This window comes from Ahaetulla prasina, chromosome 4 (assembly GCF_028640845.1).
Source record: "Ahaetulla prasina isolate Xishuangbanna chromosome 4, ASM2864084v1, whole genome shotgun sequence".
NCBI lineage: Eukaryota > Metazoa > Chordata > Lepidosauria > Squamata > Colubridae > Ahaetulla > Ahaetulla prasina.
The window spans coordinates 121,488,437-121,516,035 of record NC_080542.1 but is presented as its reverse complement, the minus strand read 5'-3'; the positions used below and the strand labels follow the sequence as shown (position 1 = coordinate 121,516,035).

At 41.6% G+C, this 27,599-nt stretch overlaps 2 protein-coding genes across 3 annotated transcripts in view; both read right to left on the bottom strand.

Annotated features, from left to right (window-relative positions):
* The window catches only part of RSU1 (Ras suppressor protein 1), a 100,540-nt gene that overhangs the window by 53,968 nt on the left and 18,973 nt on the right, over positions 1–27,599 (bottom strand). For both annotated transcript variants that reach the window (XM_058181699.1, XM_058181700.1), the window contains 4 exons: positions 19,660–19,780; positions 18,391–18,509; positions 12,652–12,734; positions 12,025–12,139 (listed from right to left, as the gene is read on the bottom strand). In XM_058181699.1, the coding sequence (XP_058037682.1) occupies positions 12,025–12,139; positions 12,652–12,734; positions 18,391–18,509; positions 19,660–19,780 (438 nt within the window). The remainder of the gene's footprint in view (positions 1–12,024; positions 12,140–12,651; positions 12,735–18,390; positions 18,510–19,659; positions 19,781–27,599) is intronic.
* LOC131197525 (uncharacterized) lies at positions 3,719–7,928 on the bottom strand. Its single transcript, XM_058181698.1, has 2 exons — positions 5,543–7,928; positions 3,719–4,490 (listed from the first exon to the last, which is right to left on the bottom strand). Exons 1-2 carry the CDS (start codon positions 6,188–6,190, stop codon positions 3,921–3,923), a joined length of 1,218 nt encoding a protein of 405 aa, XP_058037681.1. The 5' UTR covers positions 6,191–7,928; the 3' UTR covers positions 3,719–3,920.

The following is a 27,599-nucleotide window of genomic DNA, read 5'->3' as shown; positions in this document are numbered from 1 at the left end:
AATGAATTGCTAAACTATATAAGTTAATGAAATAAATTCATATCTGAAAAAAGATAATAACTATTTGGAGACCCCCAACTCTGTGTTACTTTGGTGGAAAAAAGCAAGCCTGTTATGCATTATGTATTACAATTACAAAAAGGGCAGAAAAATTAGGCACATTAATTTTAATTTTTAGTTTTGTCGGGGTATTAAGGGCTTTATTTGGATTTTCTGTGATAAGGTCTAAAATATCTTGAGGAAGCTCCCCCAGAAAGTAATTCACGCAGGGGAAGTTATCTAACAAAACAAAATACATATCTTTCTGAGATGCTTAAAGATTTATACAAAAAATGAAACAGCCATCTTTAAAGATGCTGTCATCTTGCACTGAAAAGAGGAATGGATTTGTCCCAACTTGTCAACCAATGGTTTTTAAAATATGAAATGCTATAGGATAGCTTGAGAGAATACAGCCACTCTACTTTGAATATTTGTTTATATAGCCACCTTTGGATGGACTTTGACTCTGGGCAGTATGCAGAAATCAAGTAAAACAGTAAAATATGGTTTAAAATGGACATTGCTCCTACCTGAATATCCTTTCTCAGTTGGCGGGACCAGCAGCCAGGTATGGGAGTGACTCGCTCTGTATCCAATGGGATTGAGTCTGATGTTATGTTATGTTATGAGTCTGCTAGTTGAAAAGCATCTCCTCCTCCTGGTTCCTTCCAGCTTTCGGACGAGGATGATGCGGCAGACCGACGCACTGAGCCTTAAAACAAGAAACTGCAAGAGACATATTATGTCCCCCCCCACCCCCGGCAGATGACCATGAGTGTCCCTGTGTCCCTCTAGAATACAGGAACTGGGCGCCCAGGGTGGGGCTGGTTACTGGTCCCGCCAACTGAGAAAGGACATTCAGGTAGGACCAATATCCATTCTCCAGCAGGGCGGGACCAGCAGCCAGGCATGGGACATACCAAAGCTAAGTCCTATCGGGAGGGAACCGCCCGGTCCGGGTTTGAACCCCCCTCTAGGATCCTCTGGAGAACTCTGCGACCGAACGCCGCGTCCGCAGATGCATAAGAATCGAGCTTGTAATGGCGTATGAAGGGATTTGGGGATGACCATGTGGCTGCTCTGCAGATTTCCTCTAATGGAGCCTGAGTAGCCCAGGCAGCCGAGGTAGCCACACTTCTTGTTGAATGAGCGGTAATGCGACCTGGAATAGGAATTCCCTTAATCTGGTATGCCCTGGCAATGCACGCCCTAAGCCATCTACCGATGGTAGATGAAGACACCTTGAGACCGATGGTGGATGGTTGAAAGGACACGAAGAGAGCCTCCGTCTTCCTGAGAGAGGCGGCTCATTTAATATAAATTCGGAGGGCTCTCCGGACATCTAGGGTATGCCAGGACCATTCCAGCCGGTGTACCGGATCTGGAGAAAAGTTGGGAAGAATTAACTCTTGTGATCTATGGAACAGTGAGTTAACCTTTGGCAGGAAGGTGGAGTCTAGCCTTAGGACCACTCTATCTGAGTGGAACACGCAAAGATCCGCCCTGGTGGAAAGGGCAGCAAGCTCAGATATTCTGCGAGCAGAAGTGATGGCAACTAGGAAGGCCACCTTGTACGATAAATGTTGTAAGCCACACTCCCTCAGAGGTTCGAAGGGGCTCTTGGTGAGGGATGACAGAACCCTCGTGAGGTCCCAAGATGGGTACCTGTGGACTACTGGAGGGCAAAGGTTAGTTGCTCCCCTCAGAAATTGGCGAATGAGGGGCCGGTGGGCTAGGGAGCGTTTTGCACCGCAAGTCAAAATAGAAGAGAGAGCAGCTACCTGTCGTCGAAGCGTGTTCGCTGCCAGTCCTTGTTCCAATCCGTGTTGAAGGAATATCAGGATAGTGACCTTAGAGGCGGTTGTAGGGTCTATGTTCTTGGCTGAACACCAGGTGCAGAAGGTGCGCCAGGTCGATCCGTAGATGCGAATGGTGGAACCACGACGGGACGCCTGGATGGTGTTGACGACGTTGGCAGGTAAGTGTCTTTTCCTCAGGAGGCTCCGCTCAAGCGCCAAGCGGTCAGCTTGAACCACTGAGGGTCCGGATGGGTCAGATGTCCTTGACTGAGTGACAACCTGACCTGAGGAAGTTTCCAGGGGGGAGCCACTGAGAGAGCCACCAGGTCCGCAAACCACGGGCGCCGCGGCCAGTGTAGAGCCAGCAAGATGAGTTCCGCCTGTTCCCTTAGCATCTTCCCGATAACCTTGGGGATTATCGAAATGGGAGGGAAGGCATAAAGAAGGCCGGGGGGGGCAAGGGCTGCGCAAAGCGTCTATGCCCTCCGCCCCTGGGACTGGGTACCTGGAGAAGAACCGATCCAGTTGACGATTGTCTCGAGTGGCAAAGAGATCACCAGCGGGCTCCCGAAGCGGCGTGTGATCTCGAGGAACAGGTCCGGATTCAGCTGCCACTCCCCGTGGTCGACTGAGACTTTGCTGAGCCAGTCGGCTTGTGTATTCACCACCCCTGATATATGAGAGGCCCGTATGGACCTCAGGTGAGCCTCCGCCCAGAGGCCCAGTTGTACTGCCTCCTGCAACAGAGGCTGAGAGTGGGTTCCCCCTAGGCGGTTCACATGAGCCTTTGCGGCCACATTGTCCATTAGAATGAGAATGTCCTGATTTAGAACGATGTCCCGGAATGATAGTAGAGCTAGATGAATGGCCCTTAGTTCTAACCAGTTTATGTTGTGGGTCAGGTCCCTTGGGGACCACTGACCCTGAGCCATGTTCGATCCCAGATGGGCGCCCCAGCCGTGAAGACTGGCGTCTGTTGTCAAGACTAGGCGTTGGGGTTCCCTGAACTCTCTGCCTTTTGACAGGGCTGGGGAGATCCACCATAGAAGGGAATGCCTGACCTGCTCTGGAAGTTGGACAAGTATTGGTGACGTAGCCGTGTGTGCTTTTTGATACGGGAGAAGAAACCACTGCAATATCCTGCAGTGGAGACGTGCCCAAGGTACAATGCCGATGCAGGAGACTAGTTTCCCCAAGAGTTGGGAAAGGATCTTTAAGGGAATTAGATGTCTTTTGATCACGCCCATGACTAGATTCTGTAAGTTGGAGTGACGCTCCTGTGACAGATAAACTCGGCCCTCGATTGTATCTATGATGGCCCCTAAGTGTTGGATTCGATTCGTGGGATGTAGGTGACTTTTGGCTCTATTGATTGAGAAGCCGTGGGCTTCAAGAACCTGCAGTGTTGTGGACAAATCCGCTGCTGCCAGAATCTGTCCGGGATTGGATGAGGAGATCGTCCAGATAAGCCTGGATTCTTATTGGGATTGCCCGGAGATGAGCCAGGAGAGAGGCCATCAGTTTTGAGAAGACCCTGGGAGTGGAGGAGAGCCCGAATGGGAGGGCGCAATATTGGTAATGAAGACCCCCGTGGCAGAAGCGGAGGAATCGTCTGTGAGCCGGAAGAATAGGGACGTGTAAGTATGCTTCCGTCAGGTCCACTGACATGAGGAAGTCTCCCTCCCTGATGCTCTCCAAGATGGACTGAAGTGACTGCATCTTGAACTGCCTGTAAACTATGTGGTGGTTCAGAGCCTTGAGGTCGAGGATTGCTCTCCATCCCCCCGAGGACTTTGGGACTATGAACAGTCGGGAATAAAAACCCTGACCATGCTGGTCTCGTGGCACCAGTTGGATGGCCTGAATAGAGAGAAGTGTTTGATGGCCGATGCCACGAGAAACCGTTTCGTCGGGTCGCGAGATAGCGGGCACCTGACGAAGTGACTCGGAGGGACGGAGAGGAATTCCAGGGAGAGACCCGACCTGATCGTCTCCCTGACCCAAGAGTCCATGGTGGAGTCCTCCCATTGGCTGGCGAAGAGCGCCAGTCTGCCCCCAATGGGAGGGATGGGCAAGCAGTCAACGTAAGCGTCTGAATGGGCGACCTCTCCCCCCCCGAAAGGGCCGCTTGAAGGAACCCCTCTGAACCTGACCTCCCTGTCTATCCTGTCTACCCTGTCTGGGGGAGAAGGACCGTTGAGTTCTGGAAGTTCCAAAGTTAGAATCAGCCATTCTGAAGGGACGAAAATAGGGGGCAGGTCTGGAGTCTGAACAACGGGACATGCTTGGAAGGATCTTGCATTTGTCCTTGGTCTCTACAAGCAAGGGATCCAAGGCCGCTCCAAACAGTGAGGTTCCCGAATAGGGGGCTGAGGCCAATTGCCATTTGTTTTTGGCATCAGTTTGCCAGCGTCTGAGCCAAAGAAGGCGGTGTGAAGAAACAGTGGAGCCAATCGATTTAGCAGCAAATCGAGAAGCGTTTAGGGTAGCATCGGCTGAGTATTTGATGGCAGCTATAATCTTGTTTAGGTCCTGATGAGACTGAGTGTCCGTGACTGGTAAATGGTCACGCAACTGCTTTAACCACAGGAGGGCAGCCCGATTAAAGAAAGAGGCAGAGGAAGAGGCCCTAACGGCCCAGGCTGCTGCCTGATTTCATTCATTTCATTTCATTTATTTGATTTTTATACCGCCCTTCTCCCGAAGGACTCAGGGCGGTGTACAGGCAAATAAAAACAAACAAGACACTATATATAAAATGTAAATTAAAAAACTTATTATAGTTTGCCTAAAAATTTAAAAATATATAAAAACTAAAACCCCATTTAAAATTAATAATAACTATAAAATCCATAAAAGTTAACCCAGCCCTGCGCGAATAAAAAGATGTGTCTTCAGTTCGCGGCGAAAGGTCCGAAGGTCAGGTATTTGGCGTAAACCCGGGGGAAGCTCGTTCCAGAGTGTGGGAGCCCCCACAGAGAAGGACCTTCCCCTGGGGGCCACCAGCCGACATTGCTTGGCGGACGGCACCCTGAGAAGTCCCTCTCTGTGAGAGCGTACGGGTCGGTGGGAGGCATATGGTAACAGTAGGCGGTCCCGTAAGTACCCAGGCCCTAAGCCATGGAACGCTTTAAAGGTCATAACCAAAACCTTAAAGTGCACCCAAAAAGCCACAGGGAGCCAGTGCAGTCTGCGCAGGAGAGGTGTTACATGGGAGGTACGCGACACTCCCTCTATCACCCGCGCAGCTGCATTCTGGACTAGCTGAAGCCTTCGAGTGCACCTCAAGGGGAGCCCCATGTAGAGAGCATTACAATAATCCAAGCGAGAGGTAACGAGTGCATGAGTGACTGTGCACAAGGCATCCCGATCAAGGAAGGGGCGCAACTGCCGAACCAGGCGGACCTGGTGGAAGGCCCCCCTGGAGACGGCCGTCAAATGATCTTCAAACGACAGCCGCTCATCCAGGAGGACACCTAAGTTGCGCACCCTATCCTTTGGGGCCAATAACTGCTTTCCAACAGTCAGCTGCAGCTGCAGCTGACTGAATCGAGATGCCGGCATCCACAGCCACTCCGTCTTGGAGGGATTGAGCTTGAGCCTGTTTCTCCCCATCCAGACCCGTACGGCTTCCAAACATCGGGACAGCACTTCAACAACTTCATTGGGGTGACCTGGGGTGGACCTGGTGACTTGGTGACCTGATGACTTTTAACTAGGGTTTGCTCGGCACGCTTGTCTTCCGGGAGAAGGGTTTCCTCTGGAGGTCCTGTTACCACAGATGGTCCTGCTAATGCAACAACTGGGGCATCAACTGTGGGGATCTGCAATAATTTAAGGAAGTTAGGATCCAAATTATACAAGCGGCGGTCCAAGGCATTGGGATTAGGACCAGCTATAGGAGTGGTCCATTGTCTATCCACGACCTCCACAAAAAGTTTGGGGGCAGGCACCTCTTCTGACTCAATCACAGGAACGGAAAACAAGTCCAAGGGTGGATCTGTGGTCCCTGAGGTAGGGTCTGGGGCAGTATGGGTCACCCCCAGCCGGGTGGTAACCTTGGCCTTGTGTAACAAGGACCGAAATAGTTGTGGATTAAAGAGACCCACAAAGGAGGGTTGGTCTGGGACCAAATCCTCATCCTCAGAGAGGTTCTGATCCCTGAGGTCCCCTTCATCCACTAGTGAAGCCTGAGATGGTGAATGAACTTGGAAATCTTCAGCTTGAGTTGTGGTGTAGTCATGCACCAAATCATGACTAGTCTGGGATGCTGCATAATCTGAGACCCATGAATGGGTTTGTGTCTGCCTGGAGGCAGTAATGCCCCTCTGAACAGCAGCTGCGATCATATCTGCTATAGCTGCAGGGTCGTTAGGCACTGGACCAGGTTCCTGATGGCTTACTGGCCCCTTGGGAATATTGGCCCTGGAAGACACTGTTGCTGAATCCTGTAATGGAGGGGCTCCAGGTAAAACTTCCACCTCTGATATGGAGTTGGACAGAATAAATCAGTGGAAGGTTGTGGCTGGGATGAGGCCACAGAACCATCCGGTGATAAAGAACTCACCGGAACCCCAGAAGCCTGCATAGAGGACTGGTGGAGTGGTGGACTGTTGTTCCTGTATAAGATCAGAGGATTCCCTCACTGCCCTTGCAATAGCCCGATCCATAGCCTTTTGGCGTTGCAGGGCTTTCTTTTCAGAAGTCTTGGAAATTGCCTTTTGGGGCTTGGAAATAGAGGATTGTAGTGCCTCTGATCTCAAAGGGGCCTGAGAACTAGAAGAACTAGGCCCTGGTATTGGGCTAGTTTGATGTTGCTTTCTCTTACTAGGCCAGGTTGAGGGAATGGTGGCCATCTTGGAAGGCTGTGACCGTTGGTTTAGGCCTCTAAATACACGTGGCCTCTAAATACACGTGGCCAAGGCCTGGATGAGATGGCTGTAAGCCTCTAGACGCCCAAGGCAAGGCCTATATCAATCACAAATCTAGGATAAATTAAAATACAGTGAGGGAAGAGGTCCCAATCCCTATATATTCCTAGGGCATACCCAGTAATTGATCCCTTTGCCACGTGGTTACTACAGAACCGGGGGTGGCTGAGAAGGGGAATAGTACTCACACACTGAAGGCCTTAAAAGGCAGCAGAAGAGCCAGCCGAAGAACGGAGAAGAGGCTCTGCAGGGTCACCAGCACGATCGGGAGCGCCCACAAGGATCCGATGACTGCAAAAGAGGCCCAGCAAAGGCCTTGATCAGGCTGGGGCAATCTGCAAAACGCTCCTTAAAAACACCCCAGAGCTCAGGCAGGGGCTGGCTGGCTGGCCTAAAGCCTTTTCTGGCGAGGCCAGGACGATCGGGAAGAACCCGGGAGCGCCCGAAGAATGCCTTTAAATCTGCGGCTGTGCCTTTAAATCTGCGGCTGTGCCTTTAAATCTGCAGCTGCAGAATCTGCCAGCCACGGGGAGGCGTAATAAATCCTCTTCAGCCTCCCCGCTCTATATCCAGCAGCTTCTTAACTGTCCCCAGCGGTATCGGGCTGAATCGCCCTTCTCGCTGGGGGGGGGGAGCGCTCAACCTGCAAAGGGAGCCTCAACCCCAATACCAGCAGCCGTGGAAATAATAGAATAGGGCTAAATCGCCCTCCTAATAAGAACTAAATTTCTTACTTTGCTTTCTGTAGAAACCGAAAGGGAAGCAGCTCAGAAAATTGCGTCTGTCCCAGTCAGATCGAGTCTGAAAGCTGGAAGGCACCAGGAGGAGGAGGTGCTTTTCAACTAGCAGACTCGATCCCATTGGATACAGAGCGAGTCACTCCCATGCCTGGCTGCTGGTCACGCCCTGCTGGAGAATTAAAAGTATGAATTTGGGTTGTTAACCCACTCAATCACATTCAAGATGAATATTTAGACATTTATTTCCTTAGTGTAGCACCAGAATTATATATCTCAACCATTTACATTAGTAAAAAATTAAAGATAATGCTAAAAATTAGAGCAGATTTTTCCAAAAATCAAGAAAACTGTCTGACATTTTATTCGTACATTACCAGATTTTAAATACGAAGAGGGAAGCATGCATTGAACATCAGCTGACTATAAAACAATTTAAAATGTGTATGGAAAAAATTCAAATCACTTGAAAAGCACTGAAAAACTTGAAAACAAAACCCTAATTCCATTCTATAATTTAGATATGTGAATTAATCATTCTAATTTTATTTATTCCTTAAGTATCCTGCCCTTTTTCCAGATGCTCAAAACATATTCAGCATTCCCTTCTGTATATTTTCCACCACAACAACTCTGTAGCTGAAACTAACTCAGTAATGGAGAGGGTTTCCCCATTCTAAGTCCAACACTGAATCATACAGGCAAAGGTTATCATAATGTTAATATTTACATTCTAGTTAATTCAAATCTGCCTCTAGCACCAGCAGAAAACAAATTATTTTTTTCTTCTAAAAAACCCGTCTCGAGAGAAAAAAAACATACTATTTGAGCCAGGTTTTAAAAGAAGTAACATGTTTAAAATAAGAGTTCTTCATTCAAATATTTTTAAAATATTCCAATATTTGGGTTCTTCCATAGGACATATTCTATTATTCCATTAACACTTTTCTCTTGATTGCCCATTCTTTATTCTGTTTCTTTGTCCTCAGCCTTTTGGCTAAGATCAAGTGTGTGTCCTTTAAATATCCTCCCATATTATTATACTTTTCTGTCACAGATGACAGAAACTTAAATTCAAGTGCTCCTTTTACTTTAGCAGAAAGGATATATTCTCCTTCAATACCATAAAGAATGAAATTAATTTTATTTTCCTATTTAGATATAAATACTTCCAGATCCAATTTTATTAAAGGCTAATCATGGGATAACACCACTGAACAGAATGAACTGTTCAGTTATAGCCAACTATGATTTTCTTCAGCTTTGCTATATGCTTTAAAAGCTTAGCTTTTATTACTCTGACACCACGTGCTTTGTTTCCTAAAGAAAAGAAGAAAGGCTTTAGACATGACAGAATCCGCTGAGGATGTATTGATATGCAAGTCCTTCTGACAGGGATGAATTTCTCATAAGAGCAAGATGGACATCAAGCTTCACTGGGACTTGAGAAGAAAATACTATATCCAATGTGTTGGGAGAGAGAGGCAAAAAAAAAAAAAAAAGAAGAAGAAGAAGAAGTCTAAATAATCCCACATTCAAAGTATTTCCAACAAATGCTGGTCTCAACTGATATTAGCAAATCTGCTTAAATCTAGGTTAGAAATTACTCTGGTACACCTATTCTTCCTTGTGAACATAGTTTTCCCTTTTGTCAAGCATTTCTCAATTCATAAAATTAGTAAACTGACATGCAAAGAGTGTCATGACTAGCATTCCCCTCAAAGCAAACCTTATGGATGGTCCTGACTTCTTAACATGAGGATGAAATGAATTCCCTGTACTTTTCTTCACACCACTAAACTACGAGGCAAACAAGATGCTGTTACAGAATCTTGTTACAGGAGTTTAGTCGTTTCTTTCGTGATGATGGACACCGGGGCCGATTTTATGTTAAGGAAGAATCATCAGTGCCAAATGACAGACACTGTTTAAGTTATCCATCTTAAATGATTTAGTTTCCAGACTCTAGAAATCCTAATATATCACAGCCACATAATAAATGCAGTATAATATTTTGCAATGCAAAAGCTGAACAAAAAGCAGCTTCCTCTCTCCACCCTTGTTACCCAAAATAACTTACTTTCTTTGTTTTATTCTTCCTTTTCCTCCTCTTGACATTTTGTTAAATCATTTGTTTCTATATATAAAACAAGGAAGGCATGCAATAATAAAACCTACACTCATCAGTTTTTAGATAACATGATTATTTTTGCACATCCACAAAATTCGTTACAGCAGTGCAGCTTCCTTTCATTATTTCATCGATGGCTGTGTTTTTTCTGATGACTTTGCACCATTTTCTAACCATTAATGAGTCCCTTACTTAGGGCTACTATGCATTTTGCTGAAATTTTTTAATAGCATTGCACACAGGCAAGCCAAAGCAATGCACTTTGATTTTGACAACTGTATCTGATTGTTTCAGCTCTACCTCCCTCTTCATTTTCTTCTAAAACAATACTCCAATTCTTAAACAATTAATGTGCATATGTGTGTATATACATGAGTGTATGTATATGTATGTGTACACAAACAAATATAGACACACACATACATATACACACATTTCATACATTTAGTGCTTCATGGCATTTCATGTAACTGGTTGCAATATTTTAGTTGCAGTAAATCATTAGATGTTTTCAACTTCAGTACACAACTTTAAAATCCTGGATACTTCAATACCAACTTCAATGTTTACATATGAGGGCTTATTTTAAAAGGCTATATAAAGCAGCTCCACCCGAAGGCACTGATTCAGTTCAAACTATGACAGCAGTCTAATTTACTTGGACTCAGAAAATCACATTGCTCTTCTGATGCATCAAATATAAGCACTGAAGTGGTCCAATTCAATTCATTTGGCTGCTTTGCCGTGCATGCATAGAAACCCCTTTCAGCGTCTTGATCAAAACTGTAAGGCTGTACCTTATTAGTTGAAGTTGAAGCAGTACTACCAAGGGCATTTTGACCAAGATTTTATCATGCTGAACTACTTCTCTGAAGCTCTGAAAAGCTTTATGTATCATGATTTTTCAAAACTATGTTTCAAAAAACTATGTCCAAGGTAGCCTAAGGTCTACCAAGTGTACTGAACTTCAATTTCAGCTCTAGAAAAGTTAGTTAAAATGGATGGATAGTTCAGCAATTTGTTATTTATTTATTTAATAAATCTTATATGGCTGTCCAACATGCCCATGGTGACTCCAGGCAGCTTACAGAAATAAAAATGCCAACTACAAAATCCACATATCCCTGGTGAAAACAGTCGAACCAAGTACGTGATGGACTCCATATCATTCTGATGCCTTCAGACTCACTGGGAAACCCATGTCTTCAAAGCCTTTTGAAAGAGTGTCCAAGTGGGGGGCGGTCTTATTTCCATAGGTTGATATTCCATTGGGGGGAGCCATCCCTTAGAAGGCTCTTCTATTTCATCCATTATTCATTAGTTTATTACATCATATTGAGAAACAAACACCATAGTTTAAATCTTAATGCCTGCCTAGGTCAATAATACATAACATATTCAGAATTCAAAACAAAAATAACTGATTTAAGATTTACCTTTGATTCATGATGTAACAAAACTTATTGTAAGTGTAAATCCAGTTTTAGCCAATTCTAAATGACTGTGAGAGATTAGTCGGTTGAAAAAAGGGGAAAATGCATGTTCTAATATTCCAAGGTACAATACCATCTACTTCACAAATAGAAAATGACTGGGAAGACAGCATCTCTTTGATATTTATTAAATCACATATATCTTTTTTTCAGTTCCTGGTCAGCCTGAAAAAAGATGCTGTTGCTCCAGTGAACTGTATCATTAAACAGAGTGTCATTGATATAACTCTTAAATTAGCAGTATCTTTTTGGAGGTTCACACAAAAACCTGAAAAATGACCCATGTGCTTAAAGAAAAATGGAGAGGAACACCATAAATGCAAGATACAAATGATTCTTCCTAATCATTTTTTATGCCAATTGACGTAACTCTAATTCTAATATAGATAATCCTTAACTTGTGATTATTTGTTTAACAATGGTTCAAAATTATGATGGCCTTGGAAAAAGTGTTTTACAATCTGTACTTTTACAACTATTGCTCATTTTCACAGTCACATGTTTAAAATTTGGGTGCTTGGCAACCAGTTCACATTATAACCAGCTGCAATGTTCTACGTGATCGTGATTTGCAACCTTTTTTTTTTTTGGTCAATTTCTAACAAAAAACCTCCATTGGGAAGCTGGATTTTTTATCGTAAAATTGGGTCTGGTCATGTAATGACTCACCTTATATCCTTTTTCTTCCCAACTTGGGCTCTCCCTCCAACTGCCCAACTTGCAACAATTTTTATTAAACTTTATTGCTGAATACCCACTCTGAATTTAATAAAACCAGAGGAAAGAACAAGATAAGCAGCAGCAATAATTGGTTTAAAATATAAAAGCTATCCAAAATTATACGTTTTCCAGAATTCTTTGGCTATTTAGACAACAAAGTACCAAACTTACCTAGTTCTGGAGGCAATACTGTAAGACGGTTTCCTTGGATATGAAGTTCTTTAAGTTGTGTGAGTTCTCCAATTTCTTTTGGGAGTGATATCAAGTCATTATCCCTAAAGCTAAGCTTTACAAAAAGGAAAACAGTTAAAGAGTTAATCAGAGACACAAACAATCTGCCTGTACAAAATACACTCAAACAGGAGATACTGTATATGTACAACATGCTAAGCTTAGTTAGACTCAACTGCGGTTGAATTGAATATGTGGTTTATCATGTAGCATAAATCCAGACTGCTTAAATTATGATTCAATGTATATATAATACTAGAAAATAGGTCAATTTAGTAAGGAGATTAAGTGTATTACATGACAAAGCTTACATGAATTCTCAGCTGAAAAGAAGTAGATCAAGACTTGTCAGAAACACAACTAGCTCTTTTCCTTTTTGCTACTTCACTCCACCCATTCTCCCGATGTATGCATAAGTACTTTTTGATTAAAAATAGACAATACAGGTGTTGATGCTAACTCCTACAAACTCCCATGACTTCTTGCAAATTGATTTTATTCTACTCAAACTAGGACTGCAAAAATAAATTGATTCCCCCCCCCCAAGAATTTAGATAAATTACTTACTATCTGCAACTTTGTGAGCTTCCCAATATCTGATGGCAGGGTTTCAAAATCGTTGTCACTTAGATAGAGTGCACGCAGGGTGGCTGCAAATTAAACAGCAATATATAAACAGGGTGGCATACAACCCGACCATTTGAGACCTGATCAATGAAAATGTGTCAGGTTTGATTAATAACCCTGACTTGGTGAAAAGCGTTTGACATACCCAAGGCTCACAATAATAACAAGCAGGTCAAACTTAGATTTACTGGCTTATGTACTATTGCTCTGCTCAGGAAAACATCTATATCCAAAAGGGCCAACATAATTAACAAATTATACTACATTGCTCTCTGGCAGGTTGTAGCACACCACTGCAATACTAACTTGTCAAGACAGAAACTATCCAAGTTTATTATTAACCGTTATTCAAATTAACATCCATGATCTCCCTAAAAAGGTTATTTTGTATACCGTATATACTCGAGTATAAGCCGAGTTTTTCAGCACGTTTTTTGTGCTGAAAAACGTCCCCTCGGCTTATACTCGAGTCTACGTCTTCGGGAACCCCGCACAGGAGGGGGTACCGAACGGACTCCCATGGGAGGGACGGGGAGCGGGCCCGCCGAGGTCTCGCGGGATTTGTCGCCCCCAGGCCGGCCCCCATTCCCGTGTCTGGTGGGCGGACGGCGCAAACTTGGCGGACTGTGCATGGGCGCGGGGAAGCCCTGGTGGTGCAGTGAGAGGGCGGGGCAGGGGACCCGCCAGCCTTCTCGGCTGAGGGAGGGAGGGTTTCCCCGACCGCGCGAGCTCGCCGCCGCGAGAGCCACCCCAAAGGCCAGAAGAAAAGGTCATTCCATCGGAGTAATGGAGCGAAGGCTCCTTCCTCTCCCGCCTTACCCATGCTGTGCGAGCCCGGCTGGGCTGCAACCCCGCCGCCGCCCCCCCCTCCTCAGCCTCCCCGGGCTCGCCCTCCAGCAGCCGCCAAGCTCAGGCCGGACTCGGCAGCTCCCCATCAGCACTCGCACGCGCGATTCGGGCAGGAGGAGTCGGGCTCGCTCTGTGGCGGTGGCGGGAAGCCTGGCGGTGCAGTCCTTCTCGGCTGAGGGAGGAGGTTTCCCCCTCTTCTCTCTCCCGTTGCGCCTGAACATCTGCCTAGCAACAATGACGACGGGAGAACCTTTTTCTACTGGTTGAGCTTGGTCGCGGCTTGCTCTGAGTTGCTGCATTGTTTGTTCACCGGGCGTCTCAATTTACCAAGCGGGCAGTTTGAGGTCGCGGGCGGGATGGCGCTGCGCTCTGCGCCGCCGCGAGCCACCCAAGGCCAGAAGAAAAGGTCATTCCATCGAGTAATGGAGCGAAGGCTCCTTCCTCTCCGGAAGGAGCCTTCGCCCATTACTCCGGCGGAATGACCTTTCTTCTGGCCTTGGGTGGCTCGCGCGGCGCAGAGCGCAGCGCCATCCCGCCCGCGACCTCAAACTCGCTCCGCTTTCTGGTAAATTGAGACGCCCGGTGAACAAACAATGCAGCAACTCAGAGCAAGCCGGCGATTGGCCAAGCTCAACCAGTAGAAAAAGGTTCTCCCGTGTCGTCATTGTTGCTAGGCAGATGTTCAGGCGCAACGGAGAGAGAAGAGGGGAAACCTCCTCCCTCAGCCGAGAAGGACTGCACCGCCAGGGCTTCCCCGCCAATGCATAGCCTGGCGGGAGTTACTGCAGCTCACCGGCTCCGCCCCAACTGGTGGTGTTGGGGCAGCAGCTGCCGCTTAGCAAAAGGTCGCCGCCCAAAACTCCTCGCCTTCTCCTGGGAAGGGCTGGATGGCTAGCCGGGAAGGGTTGAATAAGCAAGCCAACCTCCTCCCTCCCTCCCTCCTCTCCCCGCAAGCGAAAGAGCGTTTTCCGTTGGAAGAGAGAGAGAGAGAGAAAGGAGGGCCGTTCCTCCCTTCTTTCATTCTTTCTTCTCCTCCGTGCTTCAGAAGCTGGGCGTGTGTGCGCCCTAGTCCCCTTCTGTTCCGTGGCGCTGGAAGAGAGAGAGAGAGAAAGGAGGGCCGTTCCTCCTTCTTTCATTCTTTCTTCTCCTCCGTGCTTCACCGTGCTGGGCGACCTGGAGCAGCTGCTCTTCAGCCAGATGCTCGTGAGTCAGCCCGTCCCCTTCCTTCCGTGGGGTCTGCCTTGCTGGTGAAGGTTATTGGGGCTTTTGAGCAAGGGAGGAGGAACGCGAGCACCGCCTTTCGCTGGCATTCCGGGATTTCCCTTTGTTTAGAGCTGGGAATCCTCCTTCCCCTTTGCACTCCCTCCTCCTCTCTCTCTCTCTCTCTCACACACACACACACACACACAGACTTCTAAAGTCGATTGGCACAATGCTAAGCAAACACAGCAGTGGGTCAAGGGTGAAGGGCTAGGAACCTGGCAGGTGAAAGGTTGAGCGACATGAAAGGCAAAGACCACAATTGTTTTAAGAAAGAAGCTTTAGCAGGAGGGGGATGGGAGGGTGTTTTAAGTTTTGGCAAACAGCCAGGCCAACTGTATTGGAGAAGGTCACACAACTGGCCTTAACATTTTAGCTGCTGTCTTTTCCTCACACTTGGGTTTAATGATATTAGAGATCCTTATTGCCCTGCCAAAAAAAAAAAAAGAGCCACCCCAACGTCTATGAAAATTAACCTTCTGCCAAGAGACACTGTGCAGGGTATTTTCACTATTGGTGTGCATACAGGCTTAGATTTGTGCTGGGTTCTTAGTGCTTAGAGCACTGACCTTCAGAGGCACCCTGGTCCCTTGGAAGCTAAAGGAGGACTCATTTTCATGCTTGCAGTTGTATTGTCAATTTCTGTGAGACAATGTTGTTGAAGTAACTCACTCACTCATTCATTCATTCATTCATTCATTCCTTGTGTGTCCAATCACACTTAGCCAATAAAAATTCTATTCTATTCTATTCTATTCATTCATTCATTCATTTTATTTTGTCAAATACATATTAAATAATTATATAAATATAAGCATGAATTGAATACATAAAAGGAATACAACTAAAGGGAACATTAGGACAGGGACGGTAGGCACGCTGGTGCTCTTATGCACGCCTTACAGACCTCTTAGGAATGGGGTGAGGTCAATACTAGATAGTCTTTGGTTAAGGCTTTGGGGATTTTGGGAAGAGACCAGAGTCAGGTAGCACATTCCAGGCATTAACAACTCTGTTACTGAAGTCACATTTTCTGCAATCTAGATTGGAGAGGTTCACTTTTAAGTTTGAATCTATTGTGTTCTCGTGTATTGTTGTGGTTGAAGCTGAAGTAGTCATTGATAGGAAGTACATTGTAGCAGATAATTTTATGAGCTATGCTCAGGTCATACCAAAGGTGGCGTAGTTCTAAATTTTCTAAAGCTGGGAATCCTCCTTCCCCCTTTTGCACTTTTATTGTTTTTTGTTCAAATAAATATTCATGTTATTTTACTTGGCTCTATCTTTATTTTTTACATTGACCAGTAGCTGCCTCATTTCCCACCCTCGGCTTATACTCGAGTCAATAGTTTTTCCCAGTTTTTGTGGTAAAATTAGGTGCCTCGGCTTATATTCGGATCGGCTTATACTCGAGTATATACGGTACATCTGTTAGGTTTGTGAAACAAAAAGCTGTAACATCTTTAAAAAAATAGACTAGGATATTATTTCTCAAATACGCAGAAGTAATCAGTGGGACACAATTCCTTTCCCCAGATGAGGAAGGAACCCTCAAGAGAGAGAAATGTCAAAGGATGAAGGCAAATTGAAGCCTCCAAGAGCATTTTGACTGTGTTTCTTGAGTCAAAATACAATAACAAATAAAGCTAGCTCTCAAAAATTATTTGGGTGTAATTTGTGGGTTGAGTTTAGGGGAATACCAATGCACATATTGGTAAATACTGCTTCAGTTCATTAATACACACTCATTAATTGGATGTATTTCTTGATTGAGGCTTGTGGAAATATAGTCCCCCTAGTGGCACCTATTGCTTCCCCTCTAATTAGCCAACAATTATTATATTACAATATTTAGCTAACCATCAACATGTTATTTACAACAATTTTTATTATATCAGAATATGTGCAATATAGAACAGTATTGTCAGCAAAATTGTTGCAATATTGCCCCTTAGTTCTTAAGCAAATTGTATGGCTCAAGAAATATTTCAATCATTCTGGTCATCATGCCCTAAGAAAACACTTTATGGAACATTAATGAGACATTAGACATTTGAAATGCCTAAGCACATTTGAAAAGGAATAATCATATTCAAAACTGAGCAGATTATACCACTCATGATTAGGCAAGAGCAAAGTTTATTTTAGTTTCTCATTTTCAAGCATCACATTGTTCCATTCAATTTCTATCCCAACGTGTGAATTTTTTAAATAATCAGACCTATACAAAATATTCCATATATTGAATATAGAGTTTTGCAAAAATATTTTAATTTTTTAAAATTGAATTGAGTTTTTGAATATAAACAATGAAGTTTATATTATGTAAACTTTTTATATTTATATTTATATATATTTATATTATATATATTTATATTTATATTATATATATATTTATATTAATATTTTTATTAAACAATGAAGTTTATATTATATATATATGGGCAGGGGGTTGGACTAGAAGGCCTCCAAGGTCCCTTTCAACTCTGTTGTTTATTATATTATATTATATTATATTATATTATATTATATTATATTATATTATATTATATTATATTATATTATTATATTATTATATTATATTAATTATATTATATTATATTATATTATATTATATTATATTATATTATGTCTTTTCATATTCTGTCACTATCCCCACATAGTGATAATGGGAAAGGGGGGGGAGATGGCTTCCTTACCTGTTCCTTTGTTACAACCAGGGTTTTTTTCCAATTTTGGGGTGTTTCTTAATTTCTGGTTAGGGGACGCTAGTTTGAGATTATGATTAGACATAGCACTTGCCCTAATCCTCCATTCTAAATTCAGTATAAATTGAAATTATAGTGTTTCATTGCTGTTTTTCAAAGAAAAAAGCTTCTTTTGGTCTCTGTGTGGCGTGATTTCTTCGTGAGTCACAGATTTGAGATCCTAACCCTGTGATTTTACTGAGAGCCATATCAGAAATAATATGCTTAGTGAATGGCACTTTCAAAAATAAGCTTAATATGCTTATATATCTAGCTCCGTGTCTCTGCTTCCCTGTCTGCCTCCATAGAAACATATATGAACCTATCTAGAAAATAGAAGAAAGCATCACTGAGCCTTGCTGAAGTGAATGCATTTGCCTGATAATACCAAATGCTAATTGAGAACATGGTATTTATAATACATATAACTAAGAGTTATTAACAGAAAGTAAATCACAACTTGGTTGCTAGCTAGCATTCCTTGACATAAACAGCAGCTCCTGTAATGGTCCCAAAGAGTACTGCATTTCCAAAATTTCATTTTACAAATGCTGAATAAAATTCAAGGAAATATGACTGAAGCGCAGCTTATCAAACACACCTGTTTGTCCATTTATTCCACAAATATCAGGTGACTATAGATCAAAGGATACAAATCACCAGGCTATGTAGAAATATTCAAGAGGACTCACAGGAGAAGACATATATCTCAAACATTCTTTTTAGAACACAGTCTATCTCAAATAAATCAGTTGGAGAAAGCAAAGCAACTTTTCAAGATGATTTAAAGTTTTATTTTTTTAAAAAAAATACTATTTCTTACTTAGATAGAAGAAGTTTCCAGGCAGGGACTTTTCATTTAAATTATTGTAAGTCAAATCAAGAACTTCCAGAGCTGGTAAAGAGCCAAATCCTCGGGGCAAGGTGTTGAGCCTGTTCATCCTAAAAATGAATGTAGAATGTAGATTGTAGATACATAAGAGATAGTGACATTTTACATGGTATATGTAGTCTGTATCAGTATTACTGTATTTTAAAATAGATATGGAGTGTCTTTTCAATAATACCTGGCACAATCCCAAATGAGAAGTTAACAATACTATAATAAAAAACCCTGATCAAATACAAAAATACCAAAAGGCAGGAAGAATTATTTAAAAAAGTCAGATTAATAAATGGGCATCCTTTTAAAAAAACCAAAATCGTAAGTGGCTTTGATAGACTTTCAAGATGGATGTCAGCTCTTCACAAGATCAGGAAATTGAAGTGGTTAAGGAACTGTGCTTTAGTTTAACAGGGTATTGTAATAGTATCCTTACATCTGTCAAAGCCAACTCTACTTCAGTCTATACCTAACACAAGCAAAGTGAATCTTTTTCTCATGCTTACTCAGAGTTGGAAATACGTAATTTCTATCTAATTTCCATTCTGAGAAACTATAAGGTGTCTACAGTATTTACAATATTGATACAAAAGGTTGAATGCTGTGCTATTTGAAAGAAAATAGCAAATAGAATTGCTAGACCATGAATAAAAAGGTAAAGTTAAAGGTTCCCCTTGCACATATGTGCTAGTCGTTCCCGACTCTAGGGGATGGTGCTCATCTCCATTTCAAAGCCGAAGAGCCAGCACTGTCTGAAAATGTTTCTGTGGTCATGTGGCCGGCATGACTAAAAGCCAAAGGCATATGGAATGTGGTTAGCTTCACACCAAAGGTGGCCCCTATTTTTCTACTTGCATTTTTTACGTGCTTTTGAACTGCTAGGTTGGCAGAAGCTAGGACAAGTAATGGGAGCTCACCCCATTACCCAGCACTGGGATTTGAACCATTGAACTGCCAACCTTTCGATTGACAAGCTCAGCGTCTTAGCCACTGAGCTACTGTGTCTCTTCAGGCCATGAATATTTGGTAAATATTTTTCAAAACAACTAACTAGTGAATAATTTTATTCAACTATATTTTATAAAGAATCTTCTTTTAGTCTGGTACCTTCTAAATTGTTGAGATTATACTTCTCAGAATTCCCAGAAGCATTAGATTGGGAAAGGCAGTTAAGCAAAGTTAAAACAACTGACCACAACTGCTACTTACCCAAGATTTAAGTGTTTCAGCTTCTGAAGACTGCTGATCTGAGTTGGCAGCTCTTCAATCTGATTGTTGAAAAAATTGAGTACTTCTAAATTCCTCAGATCTGCAATATTTGGAGACACAGCTGCAAAGAGAAAGAAAACACCCTCAAAAGCAAGATAGGACACACAAATCACATCAACCCAGTTTAATTAATGGAAATGTTTAAATCATACAGTACATATACACACAGGCAATAGCAAAATCTGTGAATACTAGATATATTGTCATTTTAAGGGGAAATTTGCCCTTGATGGGCAAAAAAATATCTTGTTTTTGGATTGCTAATAGCTTTTGATGCTTGGCTTCACCTGTAAGTCCTCAAGTATTTTTTTTTACTAGTTGCTGCCCATGTTTAGCATAAACATGCTCTGGCAGCAAGTTCTTTCAGTGTAATATAATATTTGGTTTGTTCTCAGTCATAAGACAGTTTTAAGCCATCATTAGTTGCATCTGTTTTATTTTCAGTTCTTTTATACCACTTGGCTCAATCATGACTTCTGACAATTCATATCTATTTTGCTACTAAAACTTTCCTTTTTCTCTGTTTGTAATCTTCAATTACCTGAAATTGTGGATCATCGTACAACAATTTTTAATCAAGGTATCTTAAATGCAGTAACTTAAAGAATGTATATAAAATCCTGGACCTTTATTCCTGAATTTGAAATTTCAAGCATTTTCAGATCAATTGTATTTGCAAAGTTGTGGTCATTACAATACTGTTGCAAGTGCTACAGTCATATGATTGTGATTTTCAACACTCCCTACCAGCTTCCCATAAGCAAAGACAATATGGAAGCCAGCAGGAGTTACTTCCATTCCCATTGTATTTTTGTCCACCCTCAAGTCATTCTGTTAATCTATTTAGGTAAGTAACAATCTCTGAGAAGAAGTCATGGCTTTCTAACAAAACATAAAAATAGCAGGAGAATACAGAATGAAAAGAGTTTGAAAAGAAAAAAAAATGCTTTCAGAATCAGTAATTCTACTAAATTCTGAATGGCTTGTTCTAACAAAACAGTTTTCACTAACTTGCAGATGACTGGAAGGGCGGGGGGGGGGCAAGGGACAAGATATTTTAAAGCACGAGGACTGTATTTCAGGCCTAGACCTCCTGAATTCTTGTGTGGAGGGAACCCTCAACGACCCCTATCTGCAGGCAAACAAAGAGGGGGCAGATTCTACCTGAGGCATTCAAGAGCAAGTTACAGTGATCTAGTCACGTGCTGATGAGGGTGTGAATCTCAGTCGCCAAGACTTCTTGGTCTGTCTAGAGTTCAACCGATACAGATATCAAATATGAAGCTAATATTAGTGAGTAAAAATCTTGATGGTTTTAGGTCTTATTCAGATCATACTTTAGGACAGCTGACACTACAACAGAGTAGTGTATAACTCTTTTTTAGTCAAGAATTTAACCTCTGATGAGTACACCAGAATTTACATTTCAAAAATGGCAGAGGCAGGGGCAACTCTACAATTAATCCCATTAATTTCCAACATAAGCTTAAGCAACTTGGACATTTACTTCTGCAATACTTCAAACTACAAATTGGTAGCACTTATAAGAGGGATCCTGAGGGCATGCACTCCTGCAGTTTCCAGCTATGCAGCTCTGTTGTCACTAACATCTAAATCTCTTACTGTCCTGGTAGGCTACAGCTTCATGATGAATGAACAATGTTTATGAACAAGCACCTGTACTGAATCTTTTACTTGGTAGCTTTTATTTCATCAAGGGTATATGTAAAGGAAATAATTTCATCCTATCATCTTTTGAAAGACCAATTGCCTTTGGCTTATTCTTAAATGCTATTACTTATCCTGCTCCATCAAACTACCAGAACTACTTCTATCTCAGCTTGTGTTCTAACAACTGGAGCCTTAGCATGCTTCTTCTTTCCTTTAACATTTGGTTTTTCAGAATTTAATCTTGAGGAGTGACTTTATTTCTCCTGTAGGTAATACAACGATAATATTAATATTGGCGGTTCAAAATGATATGCATTTGGTCTAAATTTAAATTTAAAATTTGGTCATTTAAACTTTGGCTATCAACTTGAAATAAATAAATGACTGATCAAGCTAAGCCACTTTTGAGGCAATTCCGAGGAGGATACTATTATGATCAATATCACAAAAAAGGTTACATCAGATTAGCAACAAATCAATGTCTAGCTATTATCTAGAAATATAAAAAAGCCCTGATGCATGATATGAATACTACAGTTCAGATAAAGATTTAAACTCTCTATTGGTTTAATTTTCTCTTTTATTTATTAAAGCAAAATCTAAGCAAGCAAATAATATTTATGGATTGGTAGGTGATCACATATGATAAAGCTTTCTCTTGTATTGTCATATTTCAGAATTAAAGTAGAAGTATATTTGGATAAATTGTTGAAGTAGCAGCAGAGAACAGAATCTGAGTAATTTTGTCCAGACAGAGCTGGACCTGAGTAGTACCTTGATGGAAAAGTTCTACAGAATATCAAGCTGTAGGCTAAGGAAAGATGAAAAACCATCCTGGATGTAGTAATGAGAAGTTTAACTCAATTTGAAGGTGACTTTACTTTTTTGGGGGGTGGGGGATATCAGAAAGCATAAAGGCACATATTCTTTTGCTAGAAATGAAAGAGGTTTCTGCATTGCAGAATATGAGATTTCCATTTGCTGGAATTATCACATTGTAAGGTGTTGAAAAGTAAGTTACAACTACACTCCACTAAAATCCACACCCATATTGCCTGAGTACCTGAGTCCTGGTGAATCTGGCCAAAGATTTTTTTTCCTGCCCCTTCTGGCTAAGATAAAGCACTTGTGTTATACATTGTTATTCTTTACTATTACTTATCAACTAATATTTAAGATATACTAATATTGATTTTGGAGGCAATATACAACATTCAAAATAATTACTATTGATAATTTAACCTTCCTTGAATTTGTCTTTTAAAAACCATTACCATCATTATATCTGTGACCAATATCAATACCATCATTACATCTGTGACAGTAAAAACCTCCCCAAAAATCTTTTCACATTCATCTCATTCAATAGACATCGTTTGTATTTGATTAAATTCTACAAAGACAGAACTGCTTGTGTTTATTAGACAGGGCAGGAGGGCAAGCTAGTTACATTGGTCCTTAAAGAGGGACATGCTCCCCAGAAAGGATTTGATTCAAGTCTTAGACGTTGTTTTCAACTTTTCCATGAACAGCAGGTAGAAGTGTGGTCAGGGGACATTTTGCCCATCATTGGCTGATCTCCTTATATGGATCAAAATCACCCATCAACAATAGCTCATTTCCTAACTTGGTTGTACTACACAGAGTTGTTGTGGGTCCTTCACATTTGAGAAATACATAAGGCATGGATAAGTTGGAATGCTTTCTCAGTAGACTTACCCACATGAAATATCTCGTTTGGAGGTATAGAGGGCCCAACCCTATTGGTGTTTCATAAATGAAACACTAAAAAGTGCCGTCTCAGCGAGTGTTTGGCTCTTAGGGTAATCTGAGCATTAGGGCAACTTTGTGAGCTTTTTAAAATTTGTTTTGTTTAATAGTTTTGTATAAAAGTCTGTGTTGTACTATTTTTTCTTTGTATAAGTCTGTTGTATCCTATTCAGAGTCTTTATTGATTAGGACAGAGTATAGTAGACAGAAGATAGATATAGAGAGGAAATTTATAAACCATTGAGATCCGATTTTTTTAAAGAAACTGTCTAACGTAATTATATTACACATTCACAGGCACAACACAAGCAATTAGTTAAGAATACATCCAAGGGAAAATGAGGTAAAATTCTAAACTTCAAATTCCTTGTACATAAAAATAATTAAATCAGTATGGGCATAACAAATTTAACTGACGCAATGATGCATGGAGATTTTTAAACCCACCATTAGGTTCCCAAAGAAAACTCCATCTCAGGGTACTAGCAGTTTTGCTCTATAGATAGTAGCAATTTCAGTGGGGATATTTTTTGCTATTCTATGAATCATGACAAAGGAGAAAAGCATTAATCTAAGTGTTGTTTTATATCATCCTTGGAAATAAAATATAATTTAGAAATCTTTTAAATAAATAAAATACAATGACCCAAATATATTGTCTATAATCTGTGCCAGGAATACAAAGAGATAAGGGAAAAGGCTCTGAGAAAGATTTTGCTGCAGTCCAAGAACAAAATAAACAAAAAAGTTGCACTTTTCTTGGTTTCTGCAGAAACTGGTATTTTTGACAAGATTTTACTGTCCTCACTAAATCAGTCCACTTTGTTAATCTAATTGCAAACTTCCATATTAAGCTACTTTAGTTTATGTCAAATTTTAAGCCATTTTTCTCCAAATAAAAACTATGGTTCCAAGAAATCATACTAATATACGTATAAAGTTTTAACTTAAGCTTGAGTTTTAACTATTGTTAATATATAATATTTCTATGTCTTCCAGGATTATGTGCCACCAAGTTGTTGTTGACTCTTAACAACCATATAGATTTACTCCATTATTTATGGAGTACTTTAAACTACTACTTATAGTGAATATCTTCTTAGAGGTTTACAAGGTCACTGCTCCCTGTTTTTGGATCAAAAAAATCCAGAATCTGAAGGATCAAACCAGTGAAAATTTTTATAGGAATCTTGATGCCTGAACAATGCCTTGGGTCATGTTTTCATAATGACGGCTATATTAATGTGATATGCTATGGTATGATATGATTATGATTACGATAAGATACAGTACAATATAATTGTGTGTTACAATCCATGGATATCACCTTCCAAGAACCCCCGAGTCTGGGTTGCTTCCAGTTTAGGGTGCTCCCCTTTGGACTACAAAGGGCCCGGGCAGTGTTCATGCAATTAATGTGGAATTACATGAGCATCTTTACAAGGGGGTCCTGGTCTACTTAGATAACATACTTATTTACATGAATACGTGAAACTGGTGCAATCAGTTCTGAAAAAACTCAGAGCTGCTGAATTGTGCGCTAAATTGTCAAAATCTGAATTCCATCTAAGTAAGATTGACTATTTGGGTTACCACATATCGAATGAGGGGATAGAAATGGATTCGAAGAAAGTTTGGGCGGTCCTGGAGTGGGCCCCTACGCACGTGTAAGCAGTTACAGAGTTTCTTGGGATTTGCGAACTTTTATCGACAGTTTATCTCCTCGTTTGCATAAATTGCATAACCCATTACCAACCTTCTGAAAACAAAGGGGGAGGCTAAGCCAAAACCTAGTAGGCTGCTCGAGTGGACCATGGAATGTCAGGCTGCTTTTGAGAAACTGAAGTGGCTGTTTGCTGCCGAGCCTGTTCTAAAACATCCCAACATGGAATCTCCTTTCATTGTCCAGGCTGACGCAAGTGATGTGGCTGTCAGGGCAATACTATTCAAGGCAATGCTGATGTGTCCTTACAACCCTGAGCCTACACCTCCCGCAAATTGTCCGAGACCAAATGGAGATGGGCGATTTGGGAAAAGGAGATTTTTCCTCGAAGATGCAAAATACCCCTTTGAGGTGTGGACAGACCATAAGAATTTAGAAGCCCTAAAAACCCTGCAGAAGTTGTCACCCAAACAAGTCTGGTGGACACAACACTTTAATTTCTCTCTGCACTACCTCCCTGGAGGAAAGAACTTTATGGCAGATGCCCTCTCGAGACTGCCTCAATAGAAGAGTGCACGGCCAGAGATGATCCACCCGGTCATCCCTTCTAAGCAGCTGATGGCACCTGTGGTCACCAGAGCCCAGGCGAGACGAGAACTGAACCTACGCACCAGGTTAATGAGGAGTTAAGGGAAGCACTAAAAACTAATGATTGGTTCATTAGTGTACTGTTCCTAATGGTCTCACATGGGTGGGGGCTAAATTGTATGTCCTGGCCAGTCTGAGGGGGGCAGTGTTACAACAATCCCACGATGCAAAAGTTGCTGGGCATTTTGGGTTCGTGAAGACCTTACATTTAGTGAAATGACAATTCTGGTGGCCGTCTTAAAGAACGACATATAGGCATATATCACTAGCAGCCTGTATGCGCTTCAGCAAAGAGGCCACCTGGGAAGCCACCTGGATTACTCCAGAATGTGGCCAGACCCAGGGCTCCTTGGAAAGAGATATCCATGGATTTTATTGTTGAACTACCAGAAAGTAATGGAAATACAGTCATCTGGGTGATTACAGACTTTTCTCCAAACAAGTGCACTTTGTACCCTGTCCCAAGATTCCCTCAGTAAAGATGTTGGCTAAACTGTTCATTCAACATATTTATCGGTTATACGGTGTTCCAGAATGAATAATTTCCAATAGAGGGGTTCAGTTCACCTCCCACTTTGCTGAAACCTGTATATACCTCCTTGATTTGTCCGGAACAAAACCCCCCTCCAGTTCCCCTTCTCACTGAAGGAGAACAACATTTCGAGGTCAAAGAAATCCTCGACTCTAGGAAATGGAGAGGTAGAGTACAGTACTTGGTGGCATGGAAACATTTCCCCTCCTCTCAGTCTGAATGGGTGAATGAGCAAGACGTTAGAGCTCCGAAGCATTTACAATTATTTCACAGTAAATACCCTGATAAGCCTTAAAGCTTGGGATTTATATGTATGTTTTGGATTGTTATCATTGGGGGGATATCTACTCTATTTTAATTTTTCTTTTTTAAGAAAAAAGAAAGACTAACATCTTTTAAAAGACTAACGTCTTTTCTGCAGGAGAGCTGAATGTCAGCCTCTATGATGCTTGCTTGATTTTGTCTGCCATTGTAATGGGAGGGGGGAGGCATTGCTGGTATTTGGGAGGGAAAGTGAGCTGGTGGAGATGTCTTAGAAAAGGGCGGAAAATTCTCACTGTCTTCATAGCAGCTGCAGAGAGAGCTGATAGCCGTCAAGATCAACCTTTCCGGCATACCAGATGGAAGGGGCTGTCTGAAGAAGTACCCCACATGACACCTTGCGGAGATGTGGATTGGACACTAAACTTGGATTCTTGAGGAGAGGGATTTGGGGATGCTTTTAATATTTAATTTTCATGCCTATTGTCTCAGACTTTACTTTTCTTTCATTGCATTCAGTTTATATTCAGTAAAAGTACCTTTCTCTACAAAAAAGGTAGAGTTGGGGTTTTTCTTTCTTGAGTTTTGAACGGAGGCACACCTGACACATAGAGACTTAAAAAGTAAAATATTATTATAGGACATCTCTAGGATTATACCCTTTATCTATTAGATTTTTGACAATATATATTTATATATTGCATTGTTCACCAGTATATCATCTAAAATTCTAATACTTTTTATCTGCCTTCACATCATCACTCAAGAATGCTACATCGAGTATTTTAAAATTAACAATCTGACTCTCTTAGACTGAAAGTAAAAAGAGGGAGCTAATTTATTTCAAGTTTATCTATTTTAGTTAATAAGAAACAGATGTTACCCAAATTTCAGTTTTTGGCCAGGTACTTCCTCATCACATGGTAAACCTAGAAATGCAAGAACTGAATGTGGAATATTCTACGTACAAGTGAGTTATTATATTTCCATTAATATAAATGCAAGATTATCAGATCCAACAAACCAGAAAATAATGATTTAGCCCAAAGTTATCTACTGTTGTGGATATTATATTGAAATATATAAAAGCATACCATATAAAAATGCCAAAAATTAATATTTTTGAAAAAGGATTATTGCTTAATAATCTTATTATTATTATTAACCAAGTTGGTTAATAACTTTGAGTTGGTTCCAAACAGATATTTCACAATTAAGAGGCCACCTTTATTTGTTTAATGAAGAATGTTTACAAATCGCTTTTGGACAAAACATGATTCACAAAGCTAAGGGGAAAAAAACTGTGAACAAAGTATACGAAAAGAACACCAACTA

Bases quoted from the DNA above. Each gene is read 5' to 3' on its own strand.
- LOC131197525 (XM_058181698.1), bottom strand. From the start codon at position 6,190: ATGATCGCAGCTGCTGTTCAGAGGGGCATTACTGCCTCCAGGCAGACA. The intron at 4,491-5,542 runs GTCACCAAGTCA...GAATGAAATCAG, and splicing joins CCCTAGTTAAAAGTCATCAG to GCAGCAGCCTGGGCCGTTAG.